The 15,402-nt window shown below is 36.1% G+C and overlaps 1 protein-coding gene across 2 annotated transcripts in view; it reads left to right on the forward strand.

Annotated features, from left to right (window-relative positions):
* Nucleotides 1-5,533, forward strand: part of odad2 (outer dynein arm docking complex subunit 2) — a 78,432-nt gene extending 72,899 nt beyond the window's left edge. For both annotated transcript variants that reach the window (XM_066717900.1, XM_066717907.1), the window contains exon 20: nt 3,406-5,533. In XM_066717900.1, the coding sequence (XP_066573997.1) occupies nt 3,406-3,519 (114 nt within the window). In that variant the 3' untranslated portion in view covers nt 3,520-5,533. The remainder of the gene's footprint in view (nt 1-3,405) is intronic.
* The last annotated feature ends 9,869 nt before the right edge of the window (nt 5,534-15,402 follow it).

The following is a 15,402-nucleotide window of genomic DNA, read 5'->3' on the forward strand; positions in this document are numbered from 1 at the left end:
TTGTAATGAAGATGAGCAGTTGAGAGATTATATACAGTGAGGGAAAAAAGTATTTGATCCCCTGCTGATTTTGTATGTTTGCCCACTGACAAAGAAATGATCAGTCTATAATTTTAATGGTAGGTGTATTTTAACAGTGAGAGACAGAATAACAACAAAAAAATCCAGAAAAACAAATTTAAAAAAAGTTATAAATTCATTTGCATGTTAATGAGGGAAATAAGTATTTGACCCCTTCGACTTAGTACTTGGTGGCAAAACCCTTGTTGGCAATCACAGAGATCAGACATTTCTTGTAGTTGGCCACCAGGTTTGCACACATCTCAGGAGGGATTCTGTCCCACTCCTCTTTGCAGATCCTCTCCAAGTCATTAAGGTTTCGAGGCTGACGTTTGGCAACTCGAACCTTCAACTCCCTCCACAGATTTTCTATGGGATTAAGGTTTGGAGACTGGCTAGGCCACTCCAGGATCTTAATGTGCTTCTTCTTGAGCCACTCCTTTGTTGCCTTGGCTGTGTGTTTTGTGTCATTGTCATGCTGAAATACCCATCCACGACCCATTTTCAATGCCCTGGCTGAGGGAAGGAGGTTCTCACCCAAGATTTGACAGTACATGGCCCCGTCCATCGTCCCTTTGATGCGGTGCAGTTGTCCTGTCCCCTTAGCAGAAAAACACCCCCAAAGCATAATGTTTCCACCTCCATGTTTGACAGTGGGGATGGTGTTCTTGGGGTCATAGGCAGCATTCCTCCTCCTCCTCCAAACACAGCGAGTTGACTTGATGCCAAAGAGCTCGATTTTGGTTTCATCTGACCACAACACTTTCACTCAGTTCTCCTCTGAATCATTCAGGTGTTCATTGGCAAACTTCAGACGGGCCTGTACATGTGCTTTCTTGAGCAGGGCGACCTTGCGGGCGCTGCAGGATTTCAGTCCTTCACGGCGTAGTGTTACCAATTGTTTTCTTGGTGACTATGGTCCCAGCTGCCTTGAGATCATTAACAAGATCCTCCCGTGTAGTTCTGGGCTGATTCCTCACCGTTCTCATGATCATTGAAACTCCACGAGGTGAGATCTTGCATGGAGCTCAGACCGAGGGAGACTGACAGTTATTTTGTGTTTCTTCCATTTGCGAATAATCGCACCAACTGTTGTCACCTTCTCACCAAGCTGCTTGGCGATGGTCTTGTAGCCCATTCCAGCCTTGTGTAGGTCTACAATCTTGTCCCTGACATCCTTGGACAGCTCTTTGGTCTTGGCCGTGTTGGAGAGTTTGGAATCTGATTGATTGATTGATTCTGTGGACAGGTGTCTTTTATACAGGTAACGAGCTGAGATTAGGAGCACTCCCTTTAAGAGAGTGCTCCTAATCTCAGCTCGTTACCTGTATAAAAGACACCTGGGAGCCAGAAATCTTGCTGATTGATAGGGGATCAAATACTTATTTCCCTCATTAACATGCAAATCAATTTATAACTTTTTTTAAATGTGTTTTTCTGGATTTTTTTGTTGTTATTCTGTCTCTCACTGTTAAAATACACCTACCATTAAAATTATAGACTGATCATTTCTTTGTCAGTGGGCAAACGTACAAAATCAGCAGGGGATCAAATACTTTTTTCCCTCACTGTATTGATATATTACAATTGAAAGTGTGGCGCCTCTTTCGGTACTGTGCAATTCTGAAGTTTATGCTTAACCTGGATGGTACAACAGCAGAGTCCTTGACCTCATTCCGGCGCTTACTCTAGACGCATCTCTTCCGACAGCACTTGTAATATTAGTCCTCTATCCCTGCTAGATAGCACTTCAGCTTATTATGCTCCTCGCGTTCTTGATTGTTTTCCTCCTTTCTCACTTTCCCGTAGCCCTCGTCTGTGATCCTACGTCTTGACAGAACTTAGTTTTCACCGTCCAGGATGTAGGAAGTCTCTTACTGTACTTGTGTAAATTGTAAATTTATGATTGTCAGTTGTGTTGAAGTCTGCAGCACTATAAACATAACATCTAGAATAGATTAAAATGTTGAGAAATGACACTGAGAAGTACATTCCCTTTACTATGTAATATAATGCAGACTTCATTCTCAGTCACAAACAAGTGTTAATTGAGGCCTAACATGGCTGCAATCATTTTTGCATGCTGAACAGACACAGCCTACCTGTCTCTGTGTATTGTGTATTGTGGCTCCTGCCTAAGATACAGGTGATGCTTCTTCCTTCCTGGGTGTCTTGAATCTTGTGTGACATTTCTTTCACATCTGGTCTTGTTACTGGAAGACTGTGTTGGATCTTGAAGACCCACTGCATGACCTCCGATGTTCCCTCTCTCAGGGTTGTTTGGAGGCTCTTAATAATAAACCATTTTGATGTAAAAAAATGCACACACTGAACACATTTAGAATAGTTTCAGGGCCAGAGTGCATGAGCCCAAATGTGTATTTATTTAAATTCAAGACCACAGCTCACCACAGACTTCATGTATCAATTTTCCTCTCTGTATTTTATCTGTGCATAAAAAAATTGGATATAACATAACTATATTATCTATCTGGCAGAGATTTTTTTAATTATGTAAACTTTTAGTGACTGTTCATACACAGTAACTTGCCTTTAATTAAATTAGATTTTAGTATTTTATGCATTACTTACCTAAAGGTATTTGTTTTGGTTTGTTTTTGTGGAGTCGGGTGGGGCTGAGGGAAAATAAAAATAAAACATGTTCTACAGTCAGATTTTACAAGCCTGTAAAACAACAGCTCTGAATCTGGGGCAGTGGAAGAGTACTGTAGTCCATGTTCATTTGCTTAATGCAGAGAATGCCTGTAAGAGATTAAAGTACATCTCAACGAGGTTCAAGATGCATGTGCTTGCGGCAGTAGCTCATACCTAATACCTTCTAGTAAGTTAAAATAGGTAATGCTTCAATCCAAAGCTTGCATTGAATGTATCAGTCCATTAGTGTCACTTTAGAAAGTATGTATTTGTTTATGTCCATGTTTATTTTTAGGTAGCATATATCAACCCAGCTTCAGAAATGAGAATATTAATTTAAGTTTTTGAGTTTCTGAAGTGGCTGGAGTTTTTTATGCTGAATGTTGTATAGTGTCTTTTTGGAAATACGTTGTATATACTAGTTAAGGTTCAGTCTTTTTTGTTTTGTTTATTGATTTTGTTTTTACTGTTGCAGTGATTCGTATTTAAAGAAATATCACCACCCATAACGACAACATTCTCGGAAGTAGCCAGCTTCTTGACAGCACAAATGCTGTTGTTAAACAAATTATATTCTTAATATTTCGGACAAAATCATGGCATTGTTCAGATCAAACTATCTATTTCTTCAAGTTCTGGCATTTTATTTATTTTTATAATTTGTTTTCTCCCCACTTGTTGCCCAAACAGCTTCTCCTGGACATGGTCGGTTCTCCTGATGAAGTTCTGCAGGAGGCATCTGCTGGTTGTGTGGCCAACATCCGCAGGCTTGCTCTGGCTAATGAAAAGGCCAGATATGGTTAAAACAAATTATATTCTATCATCGTCTCTGACTCCACAGCAGCACTGTGGCATGTAACCTGCCCAGGCACTATCAGAAAAATATATTAATATTATATATGTGATTTGCTCAATATCAATGAATATTCCTTATAATAGAATAAGAATATTGCAAACCTGATGTTATTGTAGGATATATGATTCCAGGAAGTCATGTTTAATTGAAACCATTTAATTTGGACATTATGTGGAGATTTAAGACATTTACTCTTGCCTTGTTTTCATATAGTCTGATTTAATAACAATAAATGCTTTTATTCTTTTGTTTGCCAAGTGCTATACATTTTCCTTTCTATTTAGCAGTCCTAAGCACGGATCCCCTGCTCACATTTTTTTCTGTAATCCACACAAGAGATTAAGATAAAAAAAGCTTCACATCTGGTTTAGTTAATATGTGTAAGAAGAGCACAAAGCAGCTGCAATAAAAATGATATATCACCATCACATTTCTAAATATGAGATCTATACATACATCAACTGCTACAGATTCGTAAAATCTTAGGAAATGTAGGTTAGCTACAGGTATGTTTTTGTTATCATCACATTGCACATTGCACTCAGTAAAAAATATACTTTTAAATAAAACAATACACTCATAACTTTAATTAACACTGATAGGAAGGAAGGAAAGTTTCCAGCAATTTTAAGACAGAATTGAAAACTCTCATTGCATTTGAAGTCAGACAAAATACTTATATGAAATAATAGTGTGTATCAGTAGTTTCCCCCTAATTAACATGCTTCAGATTTGTGGAATTGCAATCAGATTATGGAAAAAGAACCCATTACAAATAAGCGGAAAATAATTTTATAATTTCCTCACTCATTTTGCTGCTGCCATGGAAATTAAAATTAAACACATGTTCTGAGAGTCATGAAAGTACTTATCAATACTAAAGCAAAGGGCATGGCATTAAATAAACACTGAAACATTTTTCCTTTCTATTCTTTTGGGCTATTCTTGCATTGTGGCTACAGTAAACATGACAATGATGTAGGAAAGGCAGGATCCCTCTCAAACAAGGGAGTGTTCAGAGACACGTGTGTTGTGAGTACCCCTAAAATAAACACAATTCAGTCCATACTGGGGTGTCATCTATCATTAGGGTGTCATCCAGAGTTACTCACATTGTTTTAACCTTCTACTTAGTCTACTGGACCTAAGCAGCTCAGTAGGTTCCATATTGGTCCAGTTAACCTGTCAGTGACCCCACTTCATGTCACATTCAGTTGACTGTGTAAGACAAAAGTCAAATGAGTTTGGTTTCAAATCAATTAAAAACAACATTGACAAATAACAAATACATTTTTGTATTACAATCTAAAACCTATAGCATTAAATAGAAGTCTCTTTTTCATATGATCATCGAAATAAGCAGGAATAAACTGCTATAATGTCTCTCAATGTGCAAGACCAGTTACTGGAAGGCTATGCACAACTAGCATCATTAAACAAATGTTGCATGTTTCACTGAAGGAAAGGAATTTATGAGATGTTTAATAGGTTTAATATTAAATAGGTTTACCTATTAATATTAATAGGTTTAGTTAGAGGTAGTCAATGCATAGGACATGTATATGTTTAGGGTTTAGTAAAGTATGTTTGCTTTTAAGCACATTATTTGGTTACATTTTTTATGTTTTGTGTTTCGCGATTGTGTCACATCTCTCTTTTATTTGTTGGTTTGGTTTTACTTTTGGAGGCATGTGTGTTTGATTTCAGTGTTGAGCAAAAGGAGGGAGCAGGGAATAGTCACTTTCAAAGCTATTGGTTCTAAACCAAGTCATGTGTCCCTCCAGAAATTAAACTAGTACTTTATACTTTCTGCAAAGTCCCTACACTTCAGGGACATTGACTGATGGAAATTAGAGGTGCCCACACTTTTCAAATCGTCTTGACAAGTTAAATAAGAGCTACTAATGATTTATGATAAACATTGTATAAAAATGAGCAATAAACAAGTGCAATCTCTCCCCATTAACAGACTCACAGCTGATCATACATTGGTGTTTGGTGTTATACTTACTGAGAGTTCTTTCACTTTGATCATTAAAGTTGTGTTCTTGTATTATTGTTGCATAAGAACACAACTTATGATTCAGTCAATTCCTACTGGAAAAGCATTCTTAATGTTGTGTTTTCCCCCACATTAATTCACTATCACTTTAAGGCAGAATTCTCACATGAAGGTGTGTATTGTTGAATGCAGCATTCATTCATTCTTCTAGGTGTTATGTACCAGACAAGGTACAATGTGCAGAAGCATTTCCCAAAACATCAGAGCAGTTTAATGCCTTTTAAATTCATTTGGTCTTTGAAGCCTATATAACCCACATCTCCCAAGGCACTGAGCCTAAAGAATTTCATAAAGCAACTAATGAACTTTAAAAGTTCCTTCCAAGCAACATAAGTGGTTTTCTCTCCTCACAATCTCAGCACCATTGTAATATTACTCCGGTCTAAAGTGCAGCTACAGCCGCGATGACAAGGAAAGACAAACAAACACAAAAGCTTTTAGTTGTTGTTCCATATGACAAATTGAGCTCTCAGAAAGTAGCAGAGTGCAATACTGCCTTCATCTTAAAATGTAAAGTAAAGTTTTATATTAATATTACTGTGTTGCAAACTGCTCCTTCATCATTGGAGTATGTTTGTCCCAGTCTCCCCCACTCATTTGTGACCAATGTACTAGAATGTGACCAAAAACTTTAAATAGTTCAAATGTTATATATATATATGGTGTGTGTGTGAGAGAGACAGAGAGAAAGAGAGAGAGAGAGACAGAGAGAAACCGCGACTATGATTTAGAAACATTTTAAATAGTTTAATTGGCCCAATCAATTTCAAAATTCCCTTTATAATAAATGTCCTTCCAAAAAATGAATAATGAATTCAATCTCCATGTGGGAACCATATAGTAGTAATGTAAAATAAAATGTGTGTCATATATTAGATAGATTGGATATGTCATCCAGCACTGTCATTCAATATAGAGAAATTGAAATATACAGTATGGCTGGTTTTACAGACCTCAATTAGCACTAGGCAAGGACAACTCTGCATTAATTCACATTAGTAGTCCATGACTCGTACTAATCTGGGTCTGTGAAACCAACCCATAGGATGGCCCAAAAAGGAAAGTTGAATATGTTATCTACTGTAAGACTACTGTACTCATGTAACATCTCAAATCAAGAAACTGAAGTGGGTGTCTTTGTTAATTAGGTGCCTATAATGGCTCATTTAATGTATTCTTCTTTCTGAACCCGACAACTAACCTGTTAGTGCTCTCATCTCTCACTGATATTTTCATTTTTGTTTTTTAAGCAGTGTATCATTGTCCCAAATAAGTCAAGAGGCTTTAAAAAAAAAAAAAAATATATATATATATATATATATATATATATATATATATATATATATATATATATATATGCAAGTATATAGTGGCTTGCATTTTTATAATGTTTTCAGAAATGCAAATATTTTATTTCTGCTGTACAGTTGATATGAATGTGAAATAACTAATTGAAAGACAAAAGTTTAACAGAATGGGATCTAGAAAAAAGTGATAGTTATAATATTGCCACTGTATATGCATTGAATGAATCTTTTATGGTGTTGCAGTTTAGCTCAGTTACAGTTGTCAGCTGTACATCGAGGTAGATGTGCACTCTTCCTCACAGGACTGCGTTGCTCCACTGGAGAATACACAGCTGGGAGCCATAAATGACTGGGTTTTCTTCACTGAGCTCTGAACCAAACCGAGAATTCCTTATGGCATCCTACCAAAAATTATATTATCCTTGAATTTTCATCAAGCTGTTTTCATCAAACGATCAGACTCTAAACATAAGAGGAACAGAGGAAAATATGATGAACTCACCAGGGAGTAAAGCTTCCTCTGATTGCTTTGCATTTCTGACTCTTTTCCCTTTCAAGACAGATTGCTAACACCATGAGAGTAAAGCTCCTAACCAGGCTTTGCTACCTTGACACGATTACATAAAATAATTGAGATCCAGCTGACACATTTGACAAATAACTCTGAAGTCTGCGTGCATGTTTTATTTGTAGTAGATTATCATTCTGATCGTTTTTGGCCATATTTTCTACCATTTATCTTCTAACAGTTTATGTTTTACACCCCTTGTATTTTTTTTCCTACTAGTTGAAACTCATATACAAGTTTGTGATGTTAAATACAGAAATATAAATGCTAAATGTAAGGATGTTTTGTTTATATTTCAGGTAATTATGTACTTTTATTTTCCATGACCATGCATGACATACTACTGTTTTATAAAATTAACTTTATATAAATAAACAGGTAATAATAATATGAATAATTAGTTATTATATTATTTTCTTTCTGCATAGATTAATATGCTTTTTAATCTACACCTTTGAACAGTTTATATAATACGTATATATTTATTTAGCCAATGTGATCCTTTTGAAATATTGAAAAAAAAATATATATATATACTATCATAAAAAAATCTAGTGTTCTTTGAAAAGCATTTATCTGTTTTTCTGTGCTGTTGTTTTGTATATGGCATAGTAAAAATTAAATTAAAAAAAAAACATTCTCCTCAGTAAATACGTGAAATCCGATTATATCTGGTACAAAACACATGGCTGCAATTATGACATACAGTAAATATTGAAAAACAAAATATGAACTTGATACTTGCAAAATATTTGTCATGAGACTTTAAGTTCTAAACCTTCTTTGTCATCCAAACAACTGTTGTTTTAACTCTTGATAAACTAGGTAGGTTGATATATATACACTCCCCTAAAGGATTATTAGGAACACCTGTTCAATTTCTCATTAATGCAATTATCTAACCAACCAATCACATGGCAGTTGCTTCAATGCATTTAGGGGTGTGGTCCTGGTCAAGACAATCTCCTGAACTCCAAACTGAATGTCTGAATGGGAAAGAAAGGTGATTTAAGCAATTTTGAGCGTGGCATGGTTGTTGGTGCCAGACGGGCCGGTCTGAGTATTTCACAATCTGCTCAGTTACTGGGATTTTCACGCACAACCATTTCTAGGGTTTACAAAGAATGGTGTGAAAAGGGAAAAACATCCAGTATGCGGCAGTCCTGTGGGCGAAAATGCCTTGTTGATGCTAGAGGTCAGAGGAGAATGGGCCGACTGATTCAAGCTGATAGAAGAGCAACTTTGACTGAAATAACCATTCGTTACAACCGAGGTATGCAGCAAAGCATTTGTGAAGCCACAACACGTACAACCTTGAGGCGGATGGGCTACAACAGCAGAAGACCCCACCGGGTACCACTCATCTCCACTACAAATAGAAAAAAGAGGCTACAATTTGCACAAGCTCACCAAAATTGGACAGTTGAAGACTGGAAAAATGTTGCCTGGTCTGATGAGTCTCGATTTCTGTTGAGACATTCAGATGGTAGAGTCAGAATTTGGCGTAAACAGAATGAGAACATGGATCCATCATGCCTTGTTACCACTGTGCAGGCTGGTGGTGGTGGTGTAATGGTGTGGGGGATGTTTTCTTGGCACACTTTAGGCCCCTTAGTGCCAATTGGGCATCGTTTAAATGCCACGGCCTACCTGAGCATTGTTTCTGACCATGTGCATCCCTTTATGACCACCATGTACCCATCCTCTGATGGCTACTTCCAGCAGGATAATGCACCATGTCACAAAGGTCGAATCATTTCAAATTGGTTTCTTGAACATGACAATGAGTTCACTGTACTAAACTGGCCCCCACAGTCACCAGATCTCAACCCAATAGAGCATCTTTGGGATGTGGTGGAACGGGAGCTTCGTGCCCTGGATGTGCATCCCACAAATCTCCATCAACTGCAAGATGCTATCCTATCAATATGGGCCAACATTTCTAAAGAATGCTTTCAGCACCTTGTTGAATCAATGCCACGTAGAATTAAGGCAGTTCTGAAGGCGAAAGGGGGTCAAACACAGTATTAGTATGGTGTTCCTAATAATCCTTTAGGTGAGTGTGTGTATATATATATATATATATATATATACAAAAAAATGTTTATTTAAAATACACATATTTGAAAAATGCTTAATACCTAAGGGTCTATTTTGTGTTTTAAGGAGCACTTTTAAAGCAAATCCAGCAGCTCAGATCCAGTGCAGACAATGGTTTCCCACTGTACTTTTATTGCCACAGAGGCCGTAATGCCCACTAATGATATCTGGCTAAGAATCCATAATTGGTTTAAGTATGTGCTGAAAGACAATATGTGTATCTTTTTGATCAGTGTCCCAGAATCTTAAAATAATCAAAGTAAACATACAGATTGAGCCATTTTAAATACTCTAATAGAAGTTGATGTCTTTTTATTCCAGACATGATAGGCATTTTTATCAAAATTTGTAGGCAACAGTCAAATGGCCTTGTGGTCTCCTTGAATTAAAGCCTTGATTACTTTTTTCTTTATACTGTAGTAGTCATGAATATTTTAAGTCAGGGATGTTTTCTTTCTTTTTTCAGATGTATGTAAGAAAATACAAACCTGTGTTACCATGAGACAATTTGCAAGTGTCCAAAATGACTTCAATGAAGGGATACACTGTTGAGAGTAAAATATCAATATGATACTTGTATTTCTTTCAAAGTTTTAGCAAAATGGTTGTGTCATAATCATATCGCTTACAATTTAAGGAAAAATATTTTTAAAGGGAGCTACTTTTCACGGTACAAACTAAATCTACTTGATGCCATCTGAATACATGTATAGAAAAAATGCAGCAGAACAGGAAATTAGAAATTGGCAAAATCTGGCATAACGACAAAACACACAGGTTTTTTAATTACCCAACTCTAAGGCTTCATAGATATTAACTGTGAAATGTTTATCTGAGGGGATAGTTATATTATCACCTGACTTGACCTTTAATAACTTACGGAGAACTGCACTGCTGTCACAAAGCCAAATGGTCTCCTCTACATTTCCAGTATAAAATCAAAACAACAAATAATTGTTGGCATGTGCCACACAGTATTGGTGTGACTTTACACAGGGCATTGGATAGCTTTGTAATTGAGAAAACATAAGCTACAATAATTGCCATTGTTTATTATGTCGGTCAAGTTTTATGTCAAAATTTTAGACAAATAAAAATAGTCTGTTGGATCCCCAAACAGATTGTGTTAAAAAATATGTGTAAAAATGAAAATTAACTATGATTTGAATGAGTTTAACTGCATTAGTATAGACAGTCTCATACATATTCTGTGACTATGTGCTATGACAATACAACACTGTTGTATAGCCTATATCACTGTAGTTATATATTAACTGTACTTGGTAAAACTAAACACAAGCAAAAATCTTCAGTTGCTATATGGTTATTACCACGTAATAAACTACACAATATTATTATACATTTCGCCATAACCGAAATGTTCTGTAGGGCATTAATTTTCCCAGATTTAGACTATCCTATAAACATCTTAATGACCTCTCAACTGTAACATCATTTGTCTCTTTGATGTCTGAAGACTTTGTACTTTCCTACAATGTTTTTAAATGTATTATCATTCATGGTAATGCATACTTTTATTCAAGAGATTGTGCTGGCTTATCTTTATTACATATTATCATAGTAGAAGAAAACAATATAAATATGAAAACGGAACAACTACATTTTTTTTTTCTTATTGATATCCTGGATAGCATTGTCATACTTTATACAGAACAGGATGTGTCATAGACATCAAGCCCGATGGTAATAAGTTAGCCTCTAATATGAAGCTAGTCACAGGTGTGTCCATGTTGTATGAGATGTTAATTGCAGGAAAGCTACTGCAGAAGTGCTTTGAGTGTGCATCTGTTTTGTCGAGGTGCCATTGCCAATGAATTCCTGCAATAAAGTCTATCTGTCAGCAGGGACTCTTTTCCCTCTCTCAACTAAGTAATGATGAAGCCAAGGCAGTTGTTTTTTCCAGTCATCCGTTGCAGAGACATGCCATTTCAAGAGCTCTCCTACGTTGCGGCCTCAGCCAGCTGAGTGTGAACATGAACACAAGTTGTTAGGGCAGATAGTTTATCTTCCTCCAGACAAGGTGGAGCAGCAGGAGAGTAGAGGTGTGACCTATGAGCACTAGTGCTGGTATTCAGTCAGACTCAACCCGTTCACCCATTGCAGATTCCAAACCCAAAAGTGAATGGCAGTCTTCCATTGGGTACACACACGAAACCTCAATAACCAAAAGCTGTCCGCGAACAGCCCTTCCCAAGTCTAGATGTTCATGCTGTTATGAATCAGATTTGAATATTTAAATCCTGTCAATTATGAACAAGTCAGATTTATCCTCCAGAGAGGAATTCATTCCTGTATGTTAATTCCTTCATTAATGTTATATCATCACAGTTTGTAGTGGCCCATTGTTAATGCATGCAACTACGACTCCTTAACTCACACAGGCAGCTAACACACATACTCTGAATTAGGCGCTGCAAAGATTTCCCCTGGTTTTAACACTGGAAGTGCACAGCACAACAAATAATCACTGTAGAACACAAGCCAAGGAAACCTTAGACAAATCAAACCCACTCTCCAGTCCCCAGTAGGTGTCAGCCCATGCTACCCCATGGGAAATCCCAGTCACAGTCAGCTATGAGATAGTCCCTAATACAACTAACTAACTATCAGTGTCTGGAATCTAGGTCTCAAACTTTGCTCAGGGTAAAGGGATTGACTGGAGGAAACGTTTTGTTGTTGTTGCTTCTTTTTCAAGTATTTCCATTACTACAGTGATTCCTAATTATGGGCTTACATAAAACCATCACAATTTGAAAGTAATATGTTCTATGAGTTACATTAATGAACTGTCTTGCTTTGTTTTACTTGTATATGTATATGTTCAGGTTTTTAAGTATCAACAAAACATAAAATGAACTAAATAAATAAATAAATTAGCAAGACTGCCACAGTCACTGCAATGAAAGCATGGCACCAATTATATTTTTTTAAAGGAGAAGTGGCTATCCACAGTCATCTGATTTGATTGTGATCATGTAGTGAATGCCTATAATCAACACATGGGTCTGGAACAAATTAGAACGTTGACCTACCCGTGAATCACAAATTATACACTTGTAGCCAATTTTTATTTATAATTTGTAGAAAGCAGCCTCTGACAATAAAACAAACCATGATTGGGTACAAGATTGTAATTTGAGATTTGTGGGGAGGTCAAAGTTTTGATTTGGTCTAGGCCATGCTCTTGGAGTGGATTCAGATTTTTAAAAACAGACAAACAAACAAGCCAAAAAGTTACACATTTCCTCTTCTCTGGGGCCAGAATGAAAACCGCGGTGTGTGTCAAATGTGCACCTGTAACATCCCCACCTTTTATAATGCATGTGGAGCTGGGGCCTCATTTAAATAAACTGTTGATGTCCTTTTATTAATCCCATTTAATGCACTGATTACAATCAAATTGGCTGCAATTTGGGACCATATGCAAGCTGTCTGTTATGGCAGAAGGAATGCACTACCCAGTTAAGATTCTGAGGAAATTTAAAATACAGCCATTTGTGCTTGATTCTCTGAAATAGTTATTACAGTTGACAGTATCAGAACAAGACTCAGACTTAAAGACAATGCAGGGCTCCTCCAGTAAAATATAAGGTATCATGGTTTATTCTATAGTTCTCCATAAAAGCTGATACAGTATTAACTGGAAGTTTGCATCATGATTTGTGAATCATATAGATGAGATTATAGACATTTTGTAGACATTCATGTTTGCATTGTATTTTCATGGAATGCGAATGAGTGAACCGCAGAGAGTTGACGGAGTGTTTCAAGCCTATATTTTGGCTCTTGCAACTGACATGACACGTGGGATGCCCGATCCTGAGTCTGAGCGAACATCATCCAGAAAGATAGATGGGACAGAATTTGCTTAGGCTTCTGCTCAAAAATGTAACTGATATAATGTTCTCTTTATGAAACTGATTAGGAAAGACATACACGCTGAATCTATTAAATGTCAAACAAACTGACAAAATCTGACAAATTCAATCCATAGTATTTTTTATATGTGTCTTGTCCTCGTCTTGATATTAAAAGGGACACATTTCCAAACAATGTATTAATTGCTTTTCTAAAGAAAATGGAAAGCATTCTTTAAACAAATCTTTACTCACAGACACAGCTGTGTAACAGTGTAAACAGTGTAAACATGTTATTTTACTTAAGCAATACAAATGCAAACAACTCCCTAATAATATATAATATCACACTTTTAGATGGCTATAGTTAGAAAATGTACATTTGATGTGATAAGGAAAGAACAGTTTGCTGTTGTGATTTTGATATGTCACTTCAATTCGTGGAATATTTGTTATATTTCCCCATCACACAAACACACAATTAAACATGTAAGAAATGTTTTAAAAACAGCAATAATCATAATTCATGTATTGTATTTAATTATATAGCACACACACATATACAACTAGGCCTATATACAAAAAGTACAAAAATAATTTGTTCGTCACAAATTCACAGTTACATAGGTGGCACATCCAAGGCAACCTGACCATTTATGCCTATCCTCGCTCAAAGCTTTTTTTTTCTTTAGCTTATTTTTTTGCCATGCATTTTCCCTGAAAATACGCCGTGGGGGTGTCTGTTATATTGAAGACAAATTCAGGATATAGTACAGAGTCCTAAACAGCACACGCATCCATAAAAGCTCCAATCTTCCAGGAGAACATCTGAGTTCCTTAAAAACTAATGTTACAGTACTTAAACGTGTTCGAAGTAAATAAATAATAATTTTCAAAATAATAAATTTCGCAAACAGAATTACTTTACTATTCAAAGTATTAACAATTAAATCTAATGGTCGTAGTAGCCTAGTACAGATTCTACTACTACTAGAACTTCTACTACTGCTACCTCTACTACTCTATTAATAAATAATAATAATAATAATAATAATAATAATAATAATAATAATAATAATAATGTCGCTGGACGGATTTCTCACTTACCCCCGTCACAATGCAGACGAATTCATGTGTTTTTTATATTCCCCCTTTATCTACAGGACTATACAGCACAGCACTGATTCACACACACTGAGTTTGACCACTGACCAAGATGATAAAACCACCGGTTCATAAAACACTGAGGACTGAAACCGTTTTTGAGCTAATGTGTTAAATTCCACCTCCTCTCTATTTCTGACTTTTAACAAGCTGTAATATTATTTTAAGCATTGGTTCGTATAGTCTCCGTTTCGCACTGTTTTCTTTTTTTAATGCCATTATTTGTGCCTTAAGAAACAAAACAACTAATTGGCGTTATTTTTCTGATTATGATGATGATTAAAGTTTGTGTAATATATAGTATAAGATTTGTGTAAACACTCATTTAAAAACGGTTAACCACACCATTAAGTATTGTAAAGTGTGTTTTACTAAATTGTGCGTTAAAAAGCTAAATGTTTAAAACAATGGTATTATTGAAGTGTTAGCATTGATGCGACGTATTGTTGAGAGAAAGTATTATTTGTAGTGTATAGTGTGGGCCTATACACTGTTTATTCGCACTGTTCGGATAACTGGGAGACAAAGATAGATAGATAGATTAAATAGGCTTAATATTGAATGATATGACAACATTTATTTTTAATCACACTATGAGTGGGGATGTTTCTTAAATATTGTAAGGTGTCGGTACCTGGTAATGGTTTATTTTAGAGTTAGACGTACACTTTGATTGCAGCTAAATACTGTTAAATTTCTATTTACTCTGTAACCTCCTAAATATAGTTTCCCACCAAACTTTTAATCCTGTA

Source organism: Amia ocellicauda, chromosome 2, assembly GCF_036373705.1.
Source record: "Amia ocellicauda isolate fAmiCal2 chromosome 2, fAmiCal2.hap1, whole genome shotgun sequence".
Taxonomy (NCBI): Eukaryota; Metazoa; Chordata; class Actinopteri; order Amiiformes; family Amiidae; genus Amia; species Amia ocellicauda.